Source organism: Oculina patagonica, chromosome 1 (genome assembly GCF_052425735.1).
Source record: "Oculina patagonica isolate OP01 chromosome 1, crgOcupat, whole genome shotgun sequence".
Taxonomy (NCBI): domain Eukaryota; kingdom Metazoa; phylum Cnidaria; class Anthozoa; order Scleractinia; family Oculinidae; genus Oculina; species Oculina patagonica.
Window position 1 is genome coordinate 36,434,898 of NC_135758.1, and position 22,098 is coordinate 36,456,995.

The following is a 22,098-nucleotide window of genomic DNA, read 5'->3' on the forward strand; positions in this document are numbered from 1 at the left end:
CAATATCACAATGACCTTGAAAAGTTCTAGCCCGTTTACTGGATGTCTGTATTTTTCCCACGCTAAACACCACCACGAAGCCTGCCCACTGTAGCCTGCAGAACAGGCGGTTAATTTTTTTTGCGGGGTTATTGCGAGCTCGCGCGAAGCGCGACCCCACGAGCGCGGAGCGTGAGGGAAAAAACTCGCACTTCGCGCTTCGACCCGCAAAATAAACCGCCTGTTCTGCAGGCTAGCCCACTGGCAAAAAAGATCAAGCTGCACTTTTGACATGGACATCAATAAAAATAAAAAGTAAACTGTGGGTGGGCCTCAGTGGCACCTTTAATGTTTTTATTGCATAAATTTATGGTCACTTTGAACAGCTTCAACAAGAGTTTTTTAAATTGTTTTACCGTTTTGTCGATAAGAGAAAAAGAACATACAGTGGAATTTTGATTTCAAGGGAAATAAATTTGTTTCGAGAAATAGGGGAATTTAAAAATCAGGGTAAAATTCCAGTGTTCGACTTTGTGAAGCAAAACCAAGGGAAACGACTTGTAGAAATCAGAAGTCCATTAAAAACAAAAGGAAAACAAATACGAGATACAGAACTACAAAAAAGTTCCAGTCTGAGTATTGTATGAAAAGATCATGGTTTATTATAACTAGCTCTTGTTCGTTCTATTATAAAACTAGCACATGGGTAATGTTAAATCCATCAACTGTGAACAAATAAAACAAGTGAATTGTTTCATTGGATTTCTTCTAAATTTTTAACAGCTTTATTTTGCAGTTTTTCTTTGTCTAACGGTAAAGCCTGGTTTCACAAGCGACACAAGCGCAAGGATAACAGCTCTTACTTTACCGTGAAAATGGCTTTGGCGCAAGCAAAAGCACAAGCGCACTGCATTTTGTAGCTTTTACTAGTGCTGGCGTCAAGCACAAGCAAAAGGGTTTTGTCCTTTTTGCGTGCTTGCGCTTGTGCTTGCGTGGCTAGTGAAAACCAGGCTTAACCCAATACCCTATTCCACGCCTATGCTAATAGCTATACTATGTGGTATAAACCGGTCATCAGGTGTCTTCCGATAGCCTTAATATGAACTCATGTCAGAAGTATTAAAAAGGCGGACTTGTCTTTGCCTCTGTAAGACTGCTTCACCGCCATTTTTTGAGTCACCGATTGTGTAAATTTTGAAAAGTTCTGAACGCATTTCCGGGAAAATTCAACTTTTAAGTAAGATTTTTATAAAAATGCAAGCAGTTAGCAAAGAAACTGGACGGTAGAACAAGAAACACCAAAACTGGGAAGATATAAAACGTTCCTCTGTTTTTATTGAGCAGCTGAGTTTTTGAGTCGGACACAGACTATGCGAAATTTTGTTTTTCGGTGTCTTGGGACGATTATGTTCTTGTTTCAAATCAGTCACATCCGTTACAAGATCTTGCTTTGAAGCGAATGGTCCTCTCAGCTCAAGCGTTTAATTTCAAAGCCTCGCTGTTTCTGTGTTATTTATGAGTCTTTCAATATCTTCCACCTCCTTTGGGCATTCATCAGTAAGAACTTCGGGTCCACTCTCTGTGATCAAAACATCATCCTCGATTCGTATGCCTATCCCTCGATACCTGTAAACGAACACAGAATTACACCTTCACTGGCCAAGGTTTTTGTTATATATATAACAACATTTGCTTTTCCTAAAGCAAAACAAAAAGCACACCTTAGCCGCTATACAATTCACATTTTGACTGCAGCTAGGCTATTGACACTCAGACTGGGAGAAACAAACAGGCACCTCAAGGCCAAAGTGACCCACAATCCGTGCCATGATTCCTTGGGACACTCATTTCAACAATTATAACGTGACATTCCGTTGCGAATTCTCAGAAATGGAGAACCCCCCTTCCCCAAAACCAATGTTTCAAAATAGACGGAAACGGAGGGCATTGTTTTTTTTTTTCAAGGTACACAACATTGAATGGGCCAGGGGGGGGGGGGGGGGGGTATTTGTTGATTTTTTTCCTGTTTTAAGTGTAAAAAACGGCGTGTCCTAAGAATTGCGGCGTGGAATGTAGTTTAATTAAATCGCCAATGCTGCAACTTCTTGGCTAATTGGAAGCCGGCCACCAAAAGAGAATGGTTCTGGCGGTCAAAACGCATCCGTTTGAAAGAATAGAATTAAAATGTTACACGGGACAACTTGCAACAACGATTTTTCGCGCAAAACCGCGTCAACTTTTCGTGATATGTTAAACGAGTCAACTTTTCGCGCAACATCGTACGAAATGAACTTGGCAACATGCATGTTATACGAGACGATTTTTAGCGCAACGCCAACTCGCAACATTTCGCGCGCGCATCCAGGCCATGTTGAACAGAACTCTGGGAAGGTGTTGCGCGAAAAATCGACGGCGACCCTGTTACACGAGTCAACTTTCTAAATATTCGTCATCTTGCGTTGCGAGTTTTTGACTTGGGTTCAAAAACTCGCAACGTGTTGCCGAGTCAAAAGTTGCGCGAAAAATCGTCCCCGGTACCATGTTACACGGTGAACGATTTTTCGCGCAACATTGTTGCGCGAAAAATCGTTGTTGCAAGTTGTCCCGTGTAACACCACCTTTAAGGAGATGGATGGGCCCTTCGCAGCTTATGGTCACATGGTTCAAAATCCTCCATGTTGGAGGGAATGTCCGCTCTGGTACATTCAAAACAAAGGAAAGTCAAGTCATGACTGGTTGAAGTCGCTTTGTTTTCGATGTCCCAGCGCGTAGCCTGTCCTCAAGCAAGGTGTTGTTTTGTACCATGTGACCATTAGCTGCAGAGGTCCCATTGCAAACCTTTCCGGTACGTTTTTGTTGTCCTCAGAGATGTAGATACCAGGCTCCACCGTGATCACCATACCCGGATGTAGCCCCAGACCTCTGCTCACCAAGTGCGTGTCATGCGTGTCCATACCGAGATAGTGACCCACGTGATGAGGACAGAATTCACCAGCAGCCTGAAAGCCACAAAGGTAAAGACAACTGTCAGTGACGAACTACTGAAGCAAGCAGAGTAATCAACATAGAGACAGCATCCGCAAAGCCACAGAAGCGTTTTTAATTTCTAAAGGGAAAACACTTGAACCCTATAGCATGAATAGACGGGATGAAACTTGATATATTATGTTTGTCACATGTATGCTATTTCTATCTTCTACCGTTATTTGTTTTGTTTTCTTATTATCAGCCTATCACGTACCAGTTTTTCATCTTAGTTTATTTAAATTTTGTTACCGTTTGTTTCCATACTCACTTAGCATTGTATGCCCCTGATGAAGGTTGGTTTTGTTCAACCGAAATATTGGGCCAAAATAAGTTTAAAACATCAGTCCCTAGCTGTTTGATCAGCCCTGCATTTAAAGTTTGTAGAGTAATCAACAGCTAGTTTTCCCTTTACGGTATTACTATAATTCAAGCGTAATGAAATTGAGGAAAATCAACTATTACGTCCATCTTGTCCAATGTTGACCATCATGTCCTGGCTAGGTGGAGGCTAGATTGGTATGGGGTGGGGTGGGGTGGGGTGGGGTGGGATGGGGTGGCGTGCGTGGAGGGATTGACTGCTACGTGTCAACTATATACAATTTAGATGGGTGGGGTCGGTGTATACACCAGATTGAAGAAACGTTGACCCTGTGAAATGCATGAGATGAGACCGAGTTCATATTAGAGAGTTTCTTTGAATCACGCGACTTCTCAAATGCCGCTGATAGCTGTGCTTTTCAAGCAAAATAGCAGTTAAACTTGAACTTGGTTTAAAAGCTCCTTTAATTTTTGCCGAAATCAATTTATGCCATTCAAGTGCCGGTTCAAGTGTATTTTATCTAAGATTCGGAACAAAATAAATATTTGCAAGCCTAGGCCGGAATCTGTTTATGCATGTGGATCAGGATGACGTCATGAAGTAAAGGGGAATTTTTGCTCACTGCGACAGTTGACGCAAACTTCCTGACTCGTGCAAACCTCGGACGATGCTAAACGGAGAAATAGAATGGGAAATAGAATGAAAAGAAAGAAATAGAATGGAAAATGGAATGAAAATAAAGAAATAGAATGGGAAATAGAATGAAAAGAAAGAAATAGAATGGGCTCGAGTCTACTCGTTTATTTAGCGTGAAATGTTTTTTTATTTTTTTATTCAAGATTCGGAACAAAATAAATATTTGCAAGTGTGAACAAAATTTATCCAGGCATGTGGAGTATAGCTAGAGATAACGTTATGAGGGATCTCACGCACAGCGTGACTCACGCAAACCTCAGACTTGTGTGTAACTCAAGTGGCGTGACTGTTTGAACTGAATAGCTCCTTGTTAAGTTTGATGACTGTTTACATCATTAAACAATATTTTGAGTCACAGGATATGACACAATGCTTCCTATAGCATCAAGAAATTGGTAGTAACAACCTAAGCCTTGACATGCACAATAGGCCAATAGGACGATCTTTGCTGACGTCGTTGTTTACATTTTGCCTCATTTGCATACGACTTTGCAAAGAGAAGGCATCCTGCTATATACATATTAACTTCAGAAGTTTAAAGAGCTTGTGAAACTTAACAATCGGCAAAATTTTCAGCTCTTAACTTTACGTGTAATATTGAAGGAGATATAGATATTAGCTTTGAAACGCTGCAAAATTTCTGGGTGGCAAAAGCGCAAGTCAAGTCTCAAATTGACTTCAGTTGATTGACGCTTTCACCGTTTCTTTCCTTTCCCCTGCTATAATAAATTGTTTGTGAACAAAACTAAACTTTTTCTGTTCTGCTGTTTACATAACACCGAACAATTATGTACTTGATTAATAAATTTGTGATTTGCTGAATGATACAAAAGATCTCCAAAAAAGTCACAATGTAATTTATATTCTGCGGTTTTCACGAGTAATATAAGCTGCGTTGCAACGTAAAAATGGGCGCTGATGGAGATAACGAAATCTGATTCAGTCGACAAAGCGCGCGAAATCGTGAAAAAAGGCACGCGATGAAAAATCGCGAAAAAAGGCATGCGATGAAAAATCGTGAAAAGGGGCACGCGATATAGATCGTGAAAAAAGGCACGCGACAACGTTTCAGCTATAACTCGTGATCAATCTTAATGAACTTCCGACGTTCGAAGTTACCGTAACCACATTACGAAAGGAAGAAAGCCGTCGATAGAGTTAACTATGGCAGCATTTTCTTTCGCAACTTTCTTCAAACACACGGCACTGGTTGCCCTGATTGCTTTCTTGTTTGTTGCTGTAAGCGATGGGTGTACTTTCAAGAGTGACTGCGAAGAGAACCAAGTCTGCTGCAACTACGGATGCGTTGATGGATCAAACTGTATCGGTCACGGCTGTGTGACTGATTCTGGTTGTTATATCGGGGAAAGTTGCTGTTATGGTAAATGTGTTGACGGATCAAGATGCTGTTCGTCGGATTCCGATTGTTCTAGCTGGGAGACTTGTTGTAGCCATTCATGCGTTGTCGCTTCAAGTTGTTTCGGTCGTTACTGTTCGTCGGATTCAGATTGTTCTGGCTCTGAAAGTTGTTGTAGCAGCGTATGTATAGATGAGCTCGATTGCTCGGGGTATTCTTGTTCCAAAGACTCTGATTGTGGAAACAAGGCCAAACACTGCTGTGACGGACAATGCTCGAATAAAGGTTGTCACGATACTGCCGCCACCATTGGTATCATTATTGGTGTAATATGCTTGATTTCCATGTGTATAGTCGCCATTGGCCGTTGCCTGAGATCAGGACAGAGAGGAACAGCAACTACTGTCCCCACCACTGGTGCAATACAGAGCAACCCACCCCACCAGGGACAGGTTCCACCGTCCGATAGCTACCAACAAGGCTACCCACACCATCCCCCACAGCAGCAACACACGACCAACCTTCCACCACACAACCCTGAGGTAACGACAGCGAGTGAACAGCCTCCCCCTTACACTGCAGCACCACAGGGAGTATCAGGGGGAGTTTATGCACCTAAACCTTCTTATGGTGCTATACCATTAGCAAGACCTGTCTAACAACGACACTGGTAAAGTGAAGGGATTCTACCCGTGCAGGAGCCTGACCCTTGCCAGGAACTTTTACAGAAAACAAACTGTGAGAAAGGAAGTGGTGTAAAAGCCACATTGATGTTTTTAATGTTCACCAGCCAGCCTTTAAAATAACCGGTTTTGAACACAAGTGGATTTCATAGACTTTAGAGCGATTAATAGTTTTACGGAGAGGAGTCACTTTTCATTAATACAGTGAAATATTGTCACTCGAAAAAGTTTTTGATTACAGTACTTTTTTAGCATTTTCCCGTTACTTGGCTAAGCGGAAATTAAAGCAAGTTAGTCTTACTCTAGGAAGCAAAGAAGTCAAATGCCATCGTACCGTTTCAGTATGGCTCTTTACCTATAACGTTTTGTAAACAGAAACCAAATAAAACTTATCCCTATTTGGCAATGACTAAAAACCCTTAAACCTCGATTGCTTCTATGTAAACCCGTTAGAGCAGTTTTCAATGAGTGTCGTAAAACCAAAAGTTATCACTCTGGCCAATCCTATAGGACAGACAATCAAATTAACCAATCAAGTCTCAAGGTAAATACACGTATACGTCGGAAAGCGCGGGAAAACGTGTGCGAGCGCGTCAAGATTGGTTTTACTTAATTCTGGTTGGATGAAAAAGTGGCGCGAGTTTTTTAATCCAATCACTAGGCAAAGTAATGCAAAATCAAAGCAAATGCGAATTACTTTCGACAATCAAGTGAAAACCGCCTAAAAACGTTGAAATTGGAAGCCTTTCTAGGTTATCAAGTCCAATAGGCCTCTCTAAAGACCTCATTAAAAAGCCACATACGTTCAGTCATCCTATAATGTATCCGCAGGTTACTAATGTTGTGTGTAAATACCTTTTTGAGTTGACTTTCGGTCAAGTTCTTCGGGACAAAATTGATGTCTGTTAAAATAAAGAGGAAAAAGATAATTCTAAAATGAAGTAAATTAGGTCAATGTGGTTGTTTAGTTAAGCAGGGAGCAGGGATGGCGCAGTGGTGAGAGCGCTCGCCTCCCACCAATGTGGCCCGGGTTCGATTCCGGCCCGGTTGCCATACGAGGGTTGTTGTTGGTTCTCGTCCTTGCTCCGAGGGTTTTTCTCCGGGTTCTCAGGTTTTCCTCCCTCCACAAAAACCAACACTCCAAATTCCAATTCGATCTTGGATGCACGGTACAGGTCTTAGCAAGCTCCTGAGCTTTTCTATGTTGTAACGTGGGTAAATAAATTTCATTTACAAATTACATTTACTGGGCTTTAGAGCAGTTTTCAATTGAGTGTCGTAAAACCAAAACCAAAGTAATTACTCTGGCCAATCACAAAGGACACAGACAAACCAGTGAACCAATCATCAAAACTCCAAGCAAATACATGTAGCCGTCACGAAGCGCGGGAAAACGTGCGCAAGCGAGTCACGATTGGTTTTGGTTTTAGTTCTGATTGGCTGAGAACGTGGCGCGAGATTTTTAAGCCAATCACTGAGCGTAGTAATGCAAAACCAAAGCAAACGCAATTTACCTTATTATAGGAAATTAACGCTTGTGTAATTAAGGTATTTGAAATTAACGCGACTTAAATTAACGCGAATTGAAGGAAAAGTTACTTCCCAATAAAGGAAATAACGCGAAAGAGGGGGGAACATTTCAAAATGAAGGATTAACGCGACGTACACAAAGGAACAAGTTTATTTCAATACTTGCAGGCTGTTATCTTAAACGAAAACAATGTTCTTCTCATTTGAGCGTTCTTTGCAGTATCAATGATAGTGGCAGATAAAATATGCTTTTTCCTTGGAGTCAAGAACGCTGGACTGTAATGAGAAATTGGGACCAAAATAATGGAAATTAACGTCATAGAAATTAACGCTCCACCTAATTAACGGTGCGAAAATTAACGTTAACAAAAATTAACGCGACTTAAATTAACGCGAATGTTTAAAATTCGCGTAAAATTTCATGACAAGTTAATTTCCTATAATAAGGTACTTTCGACACTCAAGTGAAAACCGCTCTATATCTTGTTCAATAAAACTCCTGTATCAGTAAGACAAACAAATCAGGGAAGATAAGACCTTGTTTATCCAATCAAAATGAAAATCAAACCAGAGATAAATTGGTCATGCGCTTAGCACTGGCTTACAAAAAGGTGTAGTGATGGGCTGCATGTATGTTCACTTTCATTGTTTTTTGTTTTTCTTCATTCTCTGTCGAGCCTTGTCAGCATTACACTGCTGTTACACTCCAAATCATGCCTTCAACTGTACCCTCAATACGAAGAAACATTTGTCAAGCAAGTTTCTTGAGTCAGCTTCTCAAGTTTCGTACCTACCAAACACCATCAGTTATGCACAAGTGACCAAATGCAAATAAACTAAACGCTCAAAACAAAATAGTTTACTCACTAATAAGTTCCTCTCCAAGGAGTAGTAGCATGGCATGATGAAGATAGTCTAGTGACACCTCCTTTTGACAAAGCTGGCAACAAAGAAAGTCAAACATGAATGAATCAATGAACTTTAAATTAACGTGTCTAAAAGTATTCAGCAGATGGAGAACTCTCTGCTTAAAGGGGACACACCTAACTAAGAGCAAAAAAACTTTGACGCTAATGTACATAGTTATAACAATACATCTATTTACAGCATCATAAAATTTAATAATTACATAGGTGGAAGTCCTTATATCAGTCTTTTAGAAAGCTTGATTGACCAGGCCTTCTTATTTGCATTTTAAACTAAGCCTTTAGATTGCTCGCAAGTCTCTGCACTAAGCAACATTTTTCTATTTAGACAAGCCTTACTAGCCTTAAGTGAAAGTGTTTAAAGAAAGAGAAGGAGCTCACTTTTAAGCATTTTTTGTGTACTCTTAGCACCAGTTCGTAGAGTTCCCTCTGTGGGTCACTAAATTTACCACTGACTGGCCACGTCCTGGTGATATCGCTGGCGTAGCCGTGGTACTCACATCCAGCATCCATAAGGACCAGCTCCCCATCTCTGAAGAAAACAGCAAGGACATTGGGTAGCAAAATGAACACCTGTCCTGAATAGAACTATTTTTACATGACTGTAATTTGGCCCTTTAAGGAGGCAGCGTGGTCGAGTGGTTAGAGTGCTGGACTCGAAAACCGAAGGTCGCGGGTTAGAGTCCCGTTCTGACCACTAGCTGGTGTTTTCTTTAACAACAATTACCTTAGAAGTTGTGTGTTGTTTATGTAGTGAAGGGTGTTAGCCATGGGTCCACTAGCCACTACAGGAGGGTAAGCAAGTCTCTCAGCCCCACCCATTCGACACTCATATTCCAAGATAGTATGAAGATGAGACTCCTCCAGCCCTGGACGAGTGCTTTTCATAACCTTTGAATCATAAATAGGTTTCATGGTTAGATAAAACAAAATGTTTTGAAGTAGGAGTCAGCAGTAGGCGGCTGTGACAAGCCAAGCTTGTTTGTTGTGAATTGTTTCTTTGACCAGAGTAACCGGCAACATAATATTATCATCAAGTAGCTGGTGGAACTCTGGTAGTCGCCGGCTTGCTTTGAAAACCCTGAGCACAATAATTATTATGAACACATTGAGATCAACATTTCAAGGTGGTAGAAGAATGCATTTACAGATCAAGTAATAAGAAAGATAATAGTCCGATTCAAACTGGTATTTACACACTTGTGCAAAATTTTAAACAGTACATTAATTCGGATCAAGCTTGATGCTGCAGTCATGACCAAGTCCTGACTGATGACGACGCCACAGCAGTGAGCGAGACACTTTTAATTACTCTTACAGTGTTCCTAACCACCCAGGCCTTTTTTTTTCTGCCTGGATTGAGTTAGAAGCGAAACAAGTAACAAAAGTAAGTGGCACTGCAAAAGGTGAAGGCACAAGTGGACTGGTTGAAAATTTAAAACTTAAGCTATCATCAAAACTCAAGCAGAGTCCAATGTGTCTGCTCTTATACATGTAGGCCATATAAAACAATGACAGAAATAAATCTCACCTTAGTAATAGCTCTGGATGCCAGTGAAGCTGATTCTCTAAGTAATTTAATTTCTGCATCAGATTTAATAAGTCTAAGCATGTGAATGTTGTGGCCAAGAACCAGCAAATCTGAAAAGAAATGCAGAGCATAATCTATTGTTTTAATATTGTGCTCTTATGTAGAGCTGCTATTGACCCAAATTTTTTGTGGATTCACTGTAGTCTTCAGATAGTAAGGGGCTATCAAATGATAGAAAAAGATAAAGCAAGAAAACCTGGCCATACCTTCTTTACCAAAAGAACAGATTGGAAAGTAATTGGAAAAAGAGTAAGAGGTGCACTTACTTTTGTAACTAAACTTCTCTGTGTGGAACAGAACCTTGGAGATTTCATCATGGATGGTTGGGTGGGTAGGACGAAGGGAATCATACCACACACAGAAGTCTTTGCCAGCATACCTGGTTTAATTGCACAAAAGACTTGATTAAATACTTCTAACCTATTGAAAACTGTTAGCATCCAACTGACCCCTTAGGGCATGGGCGTGGCCTGGTAGCAATAGTAAAAGTGGCTCACAGGTAAGAGCATAAACTTGTGTCTTACTTTCTTATTTTACATTTTGGCTTCACAGGATTTTGAATCAAGTTGAGTGCAGGATGCTTGGGTCCACAACATGCTTTGACCGAAAGAATTTTAAGTTTGTTCTTGGCAACCAAAACGTAATTAATTTTTTGCTGCACCTCATACAATATTCATTGTAAAAGGTGGGTGCAGCTATCCATTTTACATGGAACTTCAAGTCCAATACATACATCAAAATTAATGTATCCTTGGAGAAGACTGAATTGCAGCTCACTCACATCTTCGAAATGAGCCACAGCAGCATTGAACGAAATATGTTTTTAAGTTAAAAAGTCATAATAAAGCAACATTTAGCCCTGAAAAAGTTTTCTAGAGGTGGGCTTATATCCAGGGGGGCTTATAACCAGATGTATTTTTCTGTTTCCAGGTAGATGGGCCTATAACCAGGGGGGGGGGGGGGGGGCTTATAAGCAGAGGGGCTTATAACCAGAATTTTACAGTATATTTTAATAGGAGAAATGACAATTAAGGCTTAGATGAAGCAACATACCTGTCAATAAGTACTGATGCTAGATTTCGAATTGAATATGACTAGAAAAAAAAAAGAAGATTTAAAGAAAAAGTTTGGTCAAACTATTTCCACTGTGACTTAAACAAATACAATTTACACTGAAACTTGCTATGGTGGTTAATTTACCTTTATCATATTTATAAGTTCATAATAATCAACTATGTGTTTCACTCGCCCACAGACATAGCACAACAGTTTATTTAATGACATCAGTAACATGCTAATCTAATGGCAAAAGTAAAGTTTAAAAATGTTTATAACAAAGTGGAATCACTAATTACAGGTATAACTTACCTCATCAAATCCAAAGTGAAGAATGGCATCTTTAGTTCCAGGTCGTTTACCTTCCCACAGCACCCTTTGAACAAGAGAAATCATACTTATTTTCAGAATGGAAAGAACTGGAAGACCAATGAGGCTCAGTACTAGTGCATAACCATGCAACATTGAACATGACCTGAAGCCCGTGGCATTGAATTTATGGTAAAAGCAAAATTTCTGTTCAGGGAAACTGTCGGTAACCCTGTCAGCTGACAGTTGACAAACAGTCAGTGAACGGGAGCTGTTACTCACAATTACTGAATTTATGAAAGAAACCACTGTATTGCACATTTAAATTAGAATAAATTATTGTAATCCATAGATCTGAACATACATTATTGATTTCAATATTTATTTATTTTGTTACAATTATGTGAAAACACTTACTTTTTAGGATCATGTGGTTGGATAAAGAGAGTACTTTTGTGAGCTGGCAAGGGCAGACCTTCTACAGATTCTGCACAGCAAAAATAAGAATTACACTTAACATTAAATCAGCACTTGCTTCTCAAAGAAGCATGATTACAATTTTCTAGAATTCTTGAATCAACTCATTCATTTGTTATAGACCTCTGACATGCAGGAGGTATTCATAAAGTATTCATGGATATATACATCCACAGGAAAAATATACAGTTTCTTTTCTTGGTAGACTATGATATGTGTTTCCTATAGCCATATGGCCCTGTAAGCTGTTAAGAGAGCTGTGGTAAAGTTATAACCGAACAACGAAAATGAGAGAAGATGTGTTGAGATAAATTTAACACAAAATATGCTTTACTACTTAATACATAAATAGAATTTGATGGCACTTACGCAAAACTAAAACAGCATCTGGTTGTTGAAAACCAGTAAGGTACAGAAAATCTGTGTTTTGTCTGAATGGATATCTGTAGTGAAAAGCAGAGCAAACTGGCTTGTGAATGTTCAGGCTCATTCTGAAGATAGGAGTAAAAGGATGGCTGGCGGGTAAAGCAGTCCAAGAAAGAATTATCCCTGGAGAAAGCCTGTTCGCAGTCTAGCTCAACTTAATATTTATTACAATACTAGAAATTATTTGAATATACAGCTAAACAGCTTCGAGCACAAATTAACAAAAAGTTGAATGGATACTTACGGCACATCTTTTGTCATGTATTTTGTAGGATTGCTTGGAATGATCACCAAATGTTTGTCGTGAGTTTCACCAAAATGTGTCTTGGCCAGTAGACTGCAGGTTAAAAAAAAATTAAGAAAATAATTCAATTCCAAAACGAGAGCATTCTAAATTGAAAGTTCTCTCAATTCCAAAACATCTTATAGTTTTTAAAGAATTTTAAGAATGTAACTAAGACCTTAGAAGCATTTGTCTTCTGTCTCTATATTCCTTCTTAGTAATTCCAGGAGTGACTGCAAAGAAATAAACATCAAGTTTTAAAATATTAAAAAAAAAAAAAAAGATATTGTAATGGGAGTTAGGAGCTTGTTAAGGCTCTCCTCTTCAGCAAAGATGTAGCTAAGAAAACACTAAGACGGCTCAGCTGGCTTTTCTGGCCTTAGCAGCTCTAAAAGTTTGCCTAAGTCTCTGCTTTCATGTTAAATTTCAGCCAGATTTAAGTTCTATTTCAGCCGGTCCTTAGCAACGTCCCTGCTTCAGGATTAAATACCCTAGAGAATAAGGGTAAAGGAAATGCTCTGAATCCTAAGCAAAGATTGAAGTGCCTCATAGGTATTTGAGAGTAACGAAGCAGTCAAAAGTTGCTAACAAATGACAAAAAACATTTATGTGCAAAGTAACATTAAAATAGAAAAAATACACTAAGTCTATAATTAATTTTAATACGCAATAACCATAATTACCAATTAAATTAACAATGAAATTTCAAGGAACGAATTGACAAGATAATTAAAATCACTTTGCAGTTAAACAAGTCTGCACTATGATTGGACAGACCGCTTGATCCGGAGTCCGGTGCACTAACCATTAGGCCAGAGCACCTCCCTCTCAATAATATTACAGTAGGACACTGGTAACCTGAACTCGGATAACTTGAACAACCCCGCTAACTTGAACTAACTTCTATTTCCCTTGGAACCACTTTTTAGTCATTTACTCTGTTAACTCGAAAACCCCGCTAACTCAAACTGTTTTTTGTTTCCCTTCAGAGTTTGAGTTACTGGGGTTCAACTTTATACCTCAGTTTTCTTGAACTTCTTGATTTCTCAAGCCAATATCTATTTTCCTTGAAGGCTTGAGAAATCAGTATTCTATTTCAACTATAAGTTGATCAAGTGTATACTCCACACAACTAAATCAAAGTAATTCAGAAAATTTATACCAAAACTACTATCAGGTGTTCCTCTCCTTGGTCGTCTTGGAGTCGGATACAAGTCAGGAGCTGAAGGTCGTAACAGTTCCATCATCATAACACCTTCATTCTCTGTTGTGTAACCAGCTTGTTCTAAAATGACTGGTTCTTCCAAATGAATCATTTCACTAGTAATTGTGTTCCTCTTGAACAGTGGCATCTTATTAAGTCCAGGAAAGTATGAAATTGCCAGAAATATTACAACCAAAGCACATGTTAAAATTGCCAAAGATGAAATCCTTCGAAGAGTAAAATTCCACATGATGGCAATTGCTGACTTGAAACTAGCTACAACTGAGTACTGTGGAACATCTTCCCTTATCCATTAACATTTTGTTCAGAAAAAAAGGAAAAGTCCACAAAAAATTGTTCCCTCTTTGCAATGTGTTTTTTTTTAAACTTGAGATCATGAAAAACCAAGAATTCAATTCATCTTTCCTTAAGTAATTTGTTCCATGTGCTTTTCTTGGGACAAAAAAGAAAAACAATTCCCATGATTCCTTGTTCCATTGTTCCTTCCTGACCAATAACAACACAAGGCACCTGTACCACCAGCAGTGTCAGCAAGTAACAGTTTTGTGGATCTCTACAAAAGTAATTAATTCCTTAACTCTCTAAAATATTTTGCAGTTATTCAAGTAGGTAGAACATGGAAATAAAATACTGGACCACTCAATGAATTAATATCTGAACTATCTTCTTAAAAGATAATTTGATAAAAATATGAAAATTATTGCAAGATTGAAGAAGAAAATTTTGTTTAAGCTGATCATCATTTCTAACTTTTGCATTTCATCACTGTATCAACATTGATATTAAAATGAAATACAATCATGTTATTCTTTTTATTATCACATCTTTTAATGGTAGTATGTTAATGAATCTATTTATATAAAATCTATAAATTGCAACTGATTGACATTCAAACCCTGCTTTACTTGCTACAAATACCTGTAACCACAAGATGTTAACACAAACAAAAAAAAAACTGTTTCAATCTATTTCTAGCAAAACTGACACGCATTATTCTTAAGAGCAAATTTCTCTGTATTTATCTCATTTATAATTTAAAATTCCTCATGAAAATAAGTATCAGATTATCTTTTCAAAGTGAAAAAAGTATATTCAAATAATAATTTAATATATTTTTTTGAAAAAAATTACCCAACATTTTTGGTAAAATAAATTACCACCTGCTCATTTTAACAAGTTAACAGGAAAGATTTAAATATTTAATTTACACTGAGTAATTCACAAGCCATTTGACTCTCAATATATGGAATTTTATTACAAATTTATAGTAATAATTACTGCTATAAAGAATTAATAAATTTTACAAGTGACCAACATTTAGTCTTTATGCACATCAAGTGCTAATAATATTATTCTTTCCATCAATTTTTGGCTTGAAAAAAATCTATTTTTAAGCAAATCATTGACAACTGTACATTCTTTCTACTATTTCTCCCAACATGACATAATAAATCTATGTGTTCTGTGTTTTTTTTTTTTAATATCTTACTAATTTTTCATGTACTAAATGGTTGATACAAGTTAGAACCCTTCTGGACAGAAAGAATCCAATCCAAATTCTGCTGCAGAGTTTTTTTTTTCATGGAAGGGATTTCTTCTTTAGATCATAACAGTGCTCGACACTAACGCTAGTACACTAGCCAAGGACTAGTAAAACTTCATGCTTGGCTAGTGAAAGTACGCTTCTACTAGCCCCTAGACTAGTTGGCTTCGTGGACAAATAAATTAACTACAACTCTATAACTTGGGAAGTATTTCTCCTAGAAACCATCATCAGGATCTAGTTTCCATAGCTTGAGCAATTTAAAACCAGAGGGCTTTCGATCCATCTCGTATCGTATGGGTTTTACGATTGACTCGCAAATGCAAACCTGACGCCATCTTGGAAAAGGCTCTCCGTCCTCGCTTCCATGTCACTCACAAGGGACCTGGGTGAGAGCCAACAAAGGTCCACCATCTTGGATGTTTTCGCGCGAGCAGTCACTGTGTCACCGCAAGCATGAAGGAGATTTCAAGCTTTTTGCAACGACCTCCAAGGGCCGATAATCCTGATCCAGATTGTTCACCAAAGGACCACACACATCATGAAGAGAAAAAGAAGTGCGATCAGCGGTCAAGAAATTTTCAACCGAGTTGGAAGAAAGCATATCCGTTGCTGCGATTCAATGGAGGACTCTGAGAGTTTAGCTGAGGGATAAGCTGATGAAGCTGATTCAAACTCGGTTTTCTAATTTTATTTGTTTTTGGGAGGGGGGTGGCTAGTGACTTGTCCTTTTGGGCTAGTGATTATTTGAACTTACTAGCCCATGGCCTAGTATCAAAAAAAGTTAGTGTCAAGCACTGCATAAATTAACAAGTATACATGAAAAACTCATGTTCAGAGTAAAATGGTACATGTACAATAGAGTTGCTGCAAAACAGTCATATATTTTCAAACTAACTTGCACGGTCTTTAAACTAAAGGTTTGAAGCAAGTGTTAAAGCTGATTTCCAGTCCGTACTGCGCAGACTCGGGGTTTGTTTTCGTTTTTGTTTTGAATTCGTTGAAACGTTACACTTCGGTGACAGCATACATGAAGTTTTTTAGTCCGCCATTACAGTTCGTTTCGTTCAAGGATTTCCGATGAGCTGAAAGGTCGGTTTGAAATAGCGTCAAGGTTCTTCTACTCGTTATTATTTGTTCTGCAAGGATATCTGGCGTTAATAATGAAGAAAAAGGTAAGTTTGTCGCGGAAATTTAAGTTTTGCTTGTAAACATTCCTTCGTGGTGGGCTCAAATAAACATTGCAGCCGAGATTGCGCAGTACGGACTGAAATTCATCTTTAAAACAGAGACTGAGGTATTTTAAATTTGTCATATTTTGTAATCCCACTTTTCTGCATGAAAATACAAATTGATTTCCTCTCCAGAAATTGTCTTGAATTACCACAACAAGATTTTTGTTCAGTATAACAAGTGAGTTGGTACCAGGGGCATGCCTCCCCAAATAATGTAATTTTCTCCAAATGATTCCCATTTGGTGAGGAGCTTTTATTAGTTGTGACCTTCAGGAATGGAGCAAAGACTTCAAAGCTATTATATAAAAAAATCTCGATGATTTGGTAAGTGCAGAATGCAATATGGAACAATTGAAAGTATGTTGTTTTATATATGTTCGTGTTTATTTGCTTTATTTTACTTTCGGAAAAACTGTTCACAGGCTACTTGTATTCTTTCCCAGGTGTTCCTTACGCTAATCTTTGCAAACGTAACACGACACTTTTGTTCGTTTGTAACAAAATACTTTTGTCTTCCTTGAAAATGCGATAACATGAAACTTTTGTTTTTTGTTTGTTTTACGGCGGCATCGATGACATTTGTTTAATTTAATTAAGTTACGGTTTAGACTGCACGAAAGACGATTCTCAAAAACTAAAGAAACAAATCTAATCAAAAAACATATTTTTCGACAGGTTTTTTAAAACGTAGTACAGCTAGGATATTTGTTTCCTGGTTATCAGGTGTTCACGCCGAAAATCCCGGTGCAAGTTTTTGCATACCTAATTACGAAAGCGCCGTGAAAGTCTCAAAATCTAATTTAATTAATTTGCGGTTTTTACTTGGCGCCAAGAAGTCTGCAGGAAGCCTACCGCAAACACGCAATACAAGCGATGTTCATGATAGTTCCAGAAAACAACGTAGACTAATCTGCGCATGCGTTTGGTGTAAATTACGTTGAGTAGTACCACAAGGAGAGCAAAGGGTTTTCTGAAACAAATATATACGTTTGAGATCTTCATATGAAAGTAACGTAGATGTGCTCCAGGTTTTACCTAGGGGTACGGTCAGGTGCTCCCCACCCCCACCCCCTCCACAAGGAATAATTAATTAATTGATATTAATTAATTAATTGGCGATTAAAAGTTTACACCGCGTTAGCGGTCTAGGGGTTTAGCAACCGCCAACCCACCAAACCATCACAATAGTGCATTCTGCACTAAAAATCAATATCTTCAAACATGACGACACCTACTTTCGTCTTCCTCCATGAGGTGAGGGTGTGATTCTGGTGTTGGTTGTCCGATAGTCTTTGACTTGTCGCCAACAAACCTGAGGCCTCTTTCACTGAGGGATTTTAAATTTTCTACAAAAAATAATGAGATTGGAATATAGTATGGACCTTTCTTTGAGTTAGTCATGCAGGTGTGATAATTCGCCAAAGCATAAATAATAGCAGGAAGTAACCTCATTCCCAGGATCTCACAGACTTCTTCCTTTTTTCCTGGAAACAAGGGATGAGAAGAGGAGGCCCCCATTCTCTTCCCTCTCCTAACCTCATTATTATAACTTATTCCAAACCTCTTCCTTGCTCTCTGACATTTAATACCACAGCCCATCTAATAGCCACTGTTATCAATGTCAGCCCACTCCCTCCCCCTTGGTCTGAAGGAACTCAAAGTCATTTCTGAACTTAGGAGTTGCGCTGTTGGCATCTTTTGATCAGAAGGAGTTTGAAAAAAGTGACTTTTTTCTTAAGGGAGTAAAGAGACATTGGGTAGGAACTGAGTGGCTTCTTGTGGAGGAGGAAGGAATTTTTGTTGACTATAGGATGGTGTGGAAATAAAATGGAATAGCCCCTATTGTTTTTGTTTGCCTTGGCAACCTCTGAGAATTTGTTTCATAATGGTGATGCATCTGTTGTAGCTGAAAATGTTTTTGAGGTCAAAATGATTTACAAGGTAAACTTTGTTTGATTCATATTTTAAGGATAATTTTTGGTAATAAATCTGGAACAAAGGATCATTGAAATCAAACTTAAGTTTGAAATCATTTTGACCTGAAAGTCATTTTCATCCACAACAACTCCCGTTATAGCGGACACGCTCGGGGTGCCGTTTGGTGTCCGTAATAGCGAGAGTCCGTAATAGCGGGAGTCATTTCCAGTCAAACCTCTTTCCCTGGGGATCTGGATTTTGTCCGTAATAGCGAGTGTCCGTAATAGCGGGGTGTCCGCAAGGCGAGAGTTGACTCCACTAACAGATCTTGATGAAGTGTGGAAAGTGGATGGAGGACAATAGCCAAAGTTGGGGGATATTGAATTCCCATTCGGGCCGCCAGGTGGGGGCACTCCCATTTATGATCTATATAGGTATGTGCTGCTGTGAAGGGTATGGTTTTCAAGCAGTTAAGTCTGAGATAGGGTATAGAAATCAGAAAGTTTTGGTCTAGAAAAGGGTAGCATTTGCCGGGAAACTGATCGGTGGTATGACAAATTAAGTCCAGAGTAGGAATAGAAACTCAGAAGAGAAAGAGGCTTTCCTAAACGTAAATTAAATCATTGCAGCATCGTTGTTGACAGATGGTTTTCCATTAATACACTGATAATGATACAGTTCTAAATGATACAAGTCTGGGATAGGGTAGGGAATTTCGGTGTCTAGTCTAATATTGGGTTGCAAAATACGCTGAACATGGTCTGGTATAGGGTATAAGGGTTTCAAATTCCCAGCGGCTCACCCCCACCCAAAAATATACAGGGTGCCCCCCCCCCCCCGTTCGGGTCCCCACCTATTTCACCTTTTTACCCTGGGATCTCTCCTTGTCTGCCACTGCCATTATGGACCATTATGCACAGTGGCATTCATTAGGCTCAATGGGCGATTCCAGAAAATATCCGTACCATACCACGGACGGCTTTTTGGAAATCCGAGGGCAAGGGGGGGTTCATTGAACTGGAATTCCGAAGGCATGGGGGGATACTTACGATTGGAAATTCCAAAGGCATGGGGAGTTCCAGGTCTTGGATTTCCAGAGGAGAAAACAAGAGTGTGATCCTTGAAAATGCTTATTTTTGTGGACTACCAAGTCGCAAATAAAGCCCGAACTGACGACCGCGTAGCGGAAGCAGGATACAAGACAAGTATCGATCGATCAGGCATGTGTTTGCGTTCATTTACAAAAGAAAATCGCTAAAATGTGGGTTCTACATCAATCTTCAGATGCCTTAACATTGATGAACTGCTTCATTCGCTCTTTGTTTTCTTGTCAAAGCGGATCCACAAATATTAAGTCCATTAATTCAGTGGGAAACTCTTTTGCTACGCTTCGAGACGCCATTTTAAAGCATGTGGGTTGGGAGCAACTGCTGACCGTGAAGGCTCAAATCCAAGATGGCGGATACGTCAGTGCACTCGATCGTATTATCTTCCGCGTTTACACACGTGCATCACACGATATTCTTATTTTAATGTTCTGCACCAGTTTAGGGCAATGTAAAATTAATGTAGGTTGTATCTGTTGAACAAGGGTAAGGAGAAAAGTCTTATTTTTTTTACATTTTCATCCCAGAATTTCTTGAGTCATAATGACTGTCGCTATGTACAGATCGAGTCATTTGAAATAATTTGATGTAAAATACGCCACATTGGGCGTATTTGCGAACCCTGACGGGAATTCTAAAGAGCTTGACTAAAAAATGAAAAATCTGAACGGGAGGGGGGGTTAATGATTATGGAATTCCGAGGGCATGGGGGGATAACGCATTTTGGAATTTCCGAAGGCAAGGGGGGCTAAAATATGGAAGCCGTCCGTGGTATGGTACGGATATTTTCTGGAATCGCCCAATTACAAAAAGAGATCTCAAGGTATATGAAGAACTTGTACGATGAGATAAAGTAAGTTTTTACCTTCATTGGAACACGGTTGTACTCCAGCAATGCCGCTCAGGGTGCTTTCTGTTCGCATCCGAGATGTTGACCAACATGCGGCGAGAGGTGGCCGACTTTTCCATCTCGTAAACTTTGTTCCATGGATGTACCTAATACGAACTATTAGAATATTAGCTTAAAATCAACACAAAACAATTCTCCCTGTCATACTTCTTTCAAACTCACCAAATGTCCGTGAATTCGTCTTCAAAACAAGAGTTAGTTTTGGTATTCGCGCAGCAAAGTGTTTCACCTCAGCCGCCATTATTTTGATGTTTTTTCCAGGTCCCGCTCCTTCCGTACGATCGTGGCTTCCGGATATGGGCCGAAAGTTGACGGCCAATATCCGAAGTGCTCCCGACCTCTAACGAAAGCACAGGGAGAGGAGATAGCACAGGGAGCCGGAGAGGAGCTCAGTAACTAATCAATCAATATCAAAGGCTCTTCGAGCAACCTCATGGTAATTCGATGAATGAAGTGCCGACCTCCGCATTTTTTCTAAATAAGTGTCCAATAAAGTAAAACAATCTCACTTTGCTTTATTTTTCCACGTGAGTTGCGTCATTGATGGCTCGTGCTCGCAGGGGTCGTAGCGCTATTCAGTTTTCACAACCAAAATATTTACCGGTTAGTGTATTACCTTTGATCCTTTTAAGCATTAAGTAAATTTGTTTTGTGAATATGTTTACTTTTCTGTCAGCACGTATAGCGTTATTTTTGAGCAGCGGAAAAAATTTGAGAGAAAAGATACGCCCGAACACTTCGTGTATCTGCTCGACTCCAAAAGATGAATCAAAGTCTCTTCGAGATACCGACTTTTTTGCATGAAGTATGAGTCGAAGGTTTATCCTGTGCATTGTTCTTCGAACTTATTATTACAGTTGCTTTGTAGTTTAGTTTAACAATTTCCTATCTTCGCGGAGGAAATGCAGCCATATAATTTTATCAAAAATGGCTCGTCTGCGCCGGGTATTTATACACATATTTCTCAACATTACACAAATAAACAGTGCAAATTTCACCGAGATCTGACAATTCTATACTTTAAAATTGCAAGGACCTTTCGAGGCAGTCGATTACGGCAGCGAAATTAGCAAATGAAACAACAAAATATGCGTTCGACGCTTTGTTTTTGCGACGAAAAAGCACGAACAAAAATACAGATATTTCCGACTACTGTCGGAGAAAACATTGCGCATATAATTGCGGCGTAAACAAATCGATACACTCAAGCTGCGTTTTGTCTAGGCTCTGCGAGGGTCGGATATCAAGACAGCTTCTTCGCGCGTGGGCTTAAGAAGGATTTAACAAAAGCCATATATACAATGAATGCTTTCGAATTATATTTGAAGATGAAATACGAAAGAATTTTGCTGTCTTTGACTGAAATTCCACTCGAACTGCGTCGATAAGATCGCATGTTGTAAAGCCGATTCATGCAACATTGCTGTCAACGAGAGGTCACGCCCCTAACGACCTAGGCTGATGACGAAATAGAATGGCGCTTGTAGCGACCAAATTTGGCCT

At 39.2% G+C, this 22,098-nt stretch overlaps 2 protein-coding genes across 4 annotated transcripts; one reads left to right on the forward strand and one right to left on the reverse strand.

Moving 5' to 3' along the window:
• Positions 1 to 1,289: 1,289 nt before the first annotated feature.
• Positions 1,290 to 20,857, reverse strand: LOC144667531 (xaa-Pro aminopeptidase 3-like). 3 transcript variants are annotated; one of them, XM_078528961.1, is made up of 17 exons: positions 20,758 to 20,857; positions 20,551 to 20,691; positions 17,898 to 18,008; positions 12,838 to 12,892; positions 12,621 to 12,713; positions 12,320 to 12,393; positions 11,891 to 11,960; positions 11,477 to 11,540; positions 11,162 to 11,202; positions 10,375 to 10,487; positions 10,049 to 10,158; positions 9,245 to 9,408; positions 8,899 to 9,049; positions 8,459 to 8,531; positions 6,917 to 6,963; positions 2,818 to 2,978; positions 1,290 to 1,605 (listed from the first exon to the last, which is right to left on the reverse strand). In XM_078528961.1, exons 1-17 carry the CDS (start codon positions 20,834 to 20,836, stop codon positions 1,467 to 1,469), a joined length of 1,686 nt encoding a protein of 561 aa, XP_078385087.1. In that variant the 5' UTR covers positions 20,837 to 20,857; the 3' UTR covers positions 1,290 to 1,466. The 3 variants fall into 3 exon arrangements, with proteins under 3 accessions (XP_078385087.1, XP_078342052.1, XP_078342044.1); XM_078485926.1 differs by having other exon boundaries at positions 20,551 to 20,681; positions 20,758 to 20,850; XM_078485918.1 differs by lacking the exons at positions 17,898 to 18,008; positions 20,551 to 20,691; positions 20,758 to 20,857 and adding an exon at positions 13,822 to 14,539.
• On the forward strand, positions 5,099 to 6,037 carry LOC144628559 (uncharacterized). Its single transcript, XM_078486679.1, has 2 exons — positions 5,099 to 5,352; positions 5,425 to 6,037. The coding sequence occupies exons 1-2, from the start codon at positions 5,186 to 5,188 to the stop codon at positions 6,035 to 6,037; spliced, it is 780 nt and encodes a 259-aa protein (XP_078342805.1). The 5' UTR covers positions 5,099 to 5,185.
• Positions 20,858 to 22,098: the final 1,241 nt, after the last annotated feature.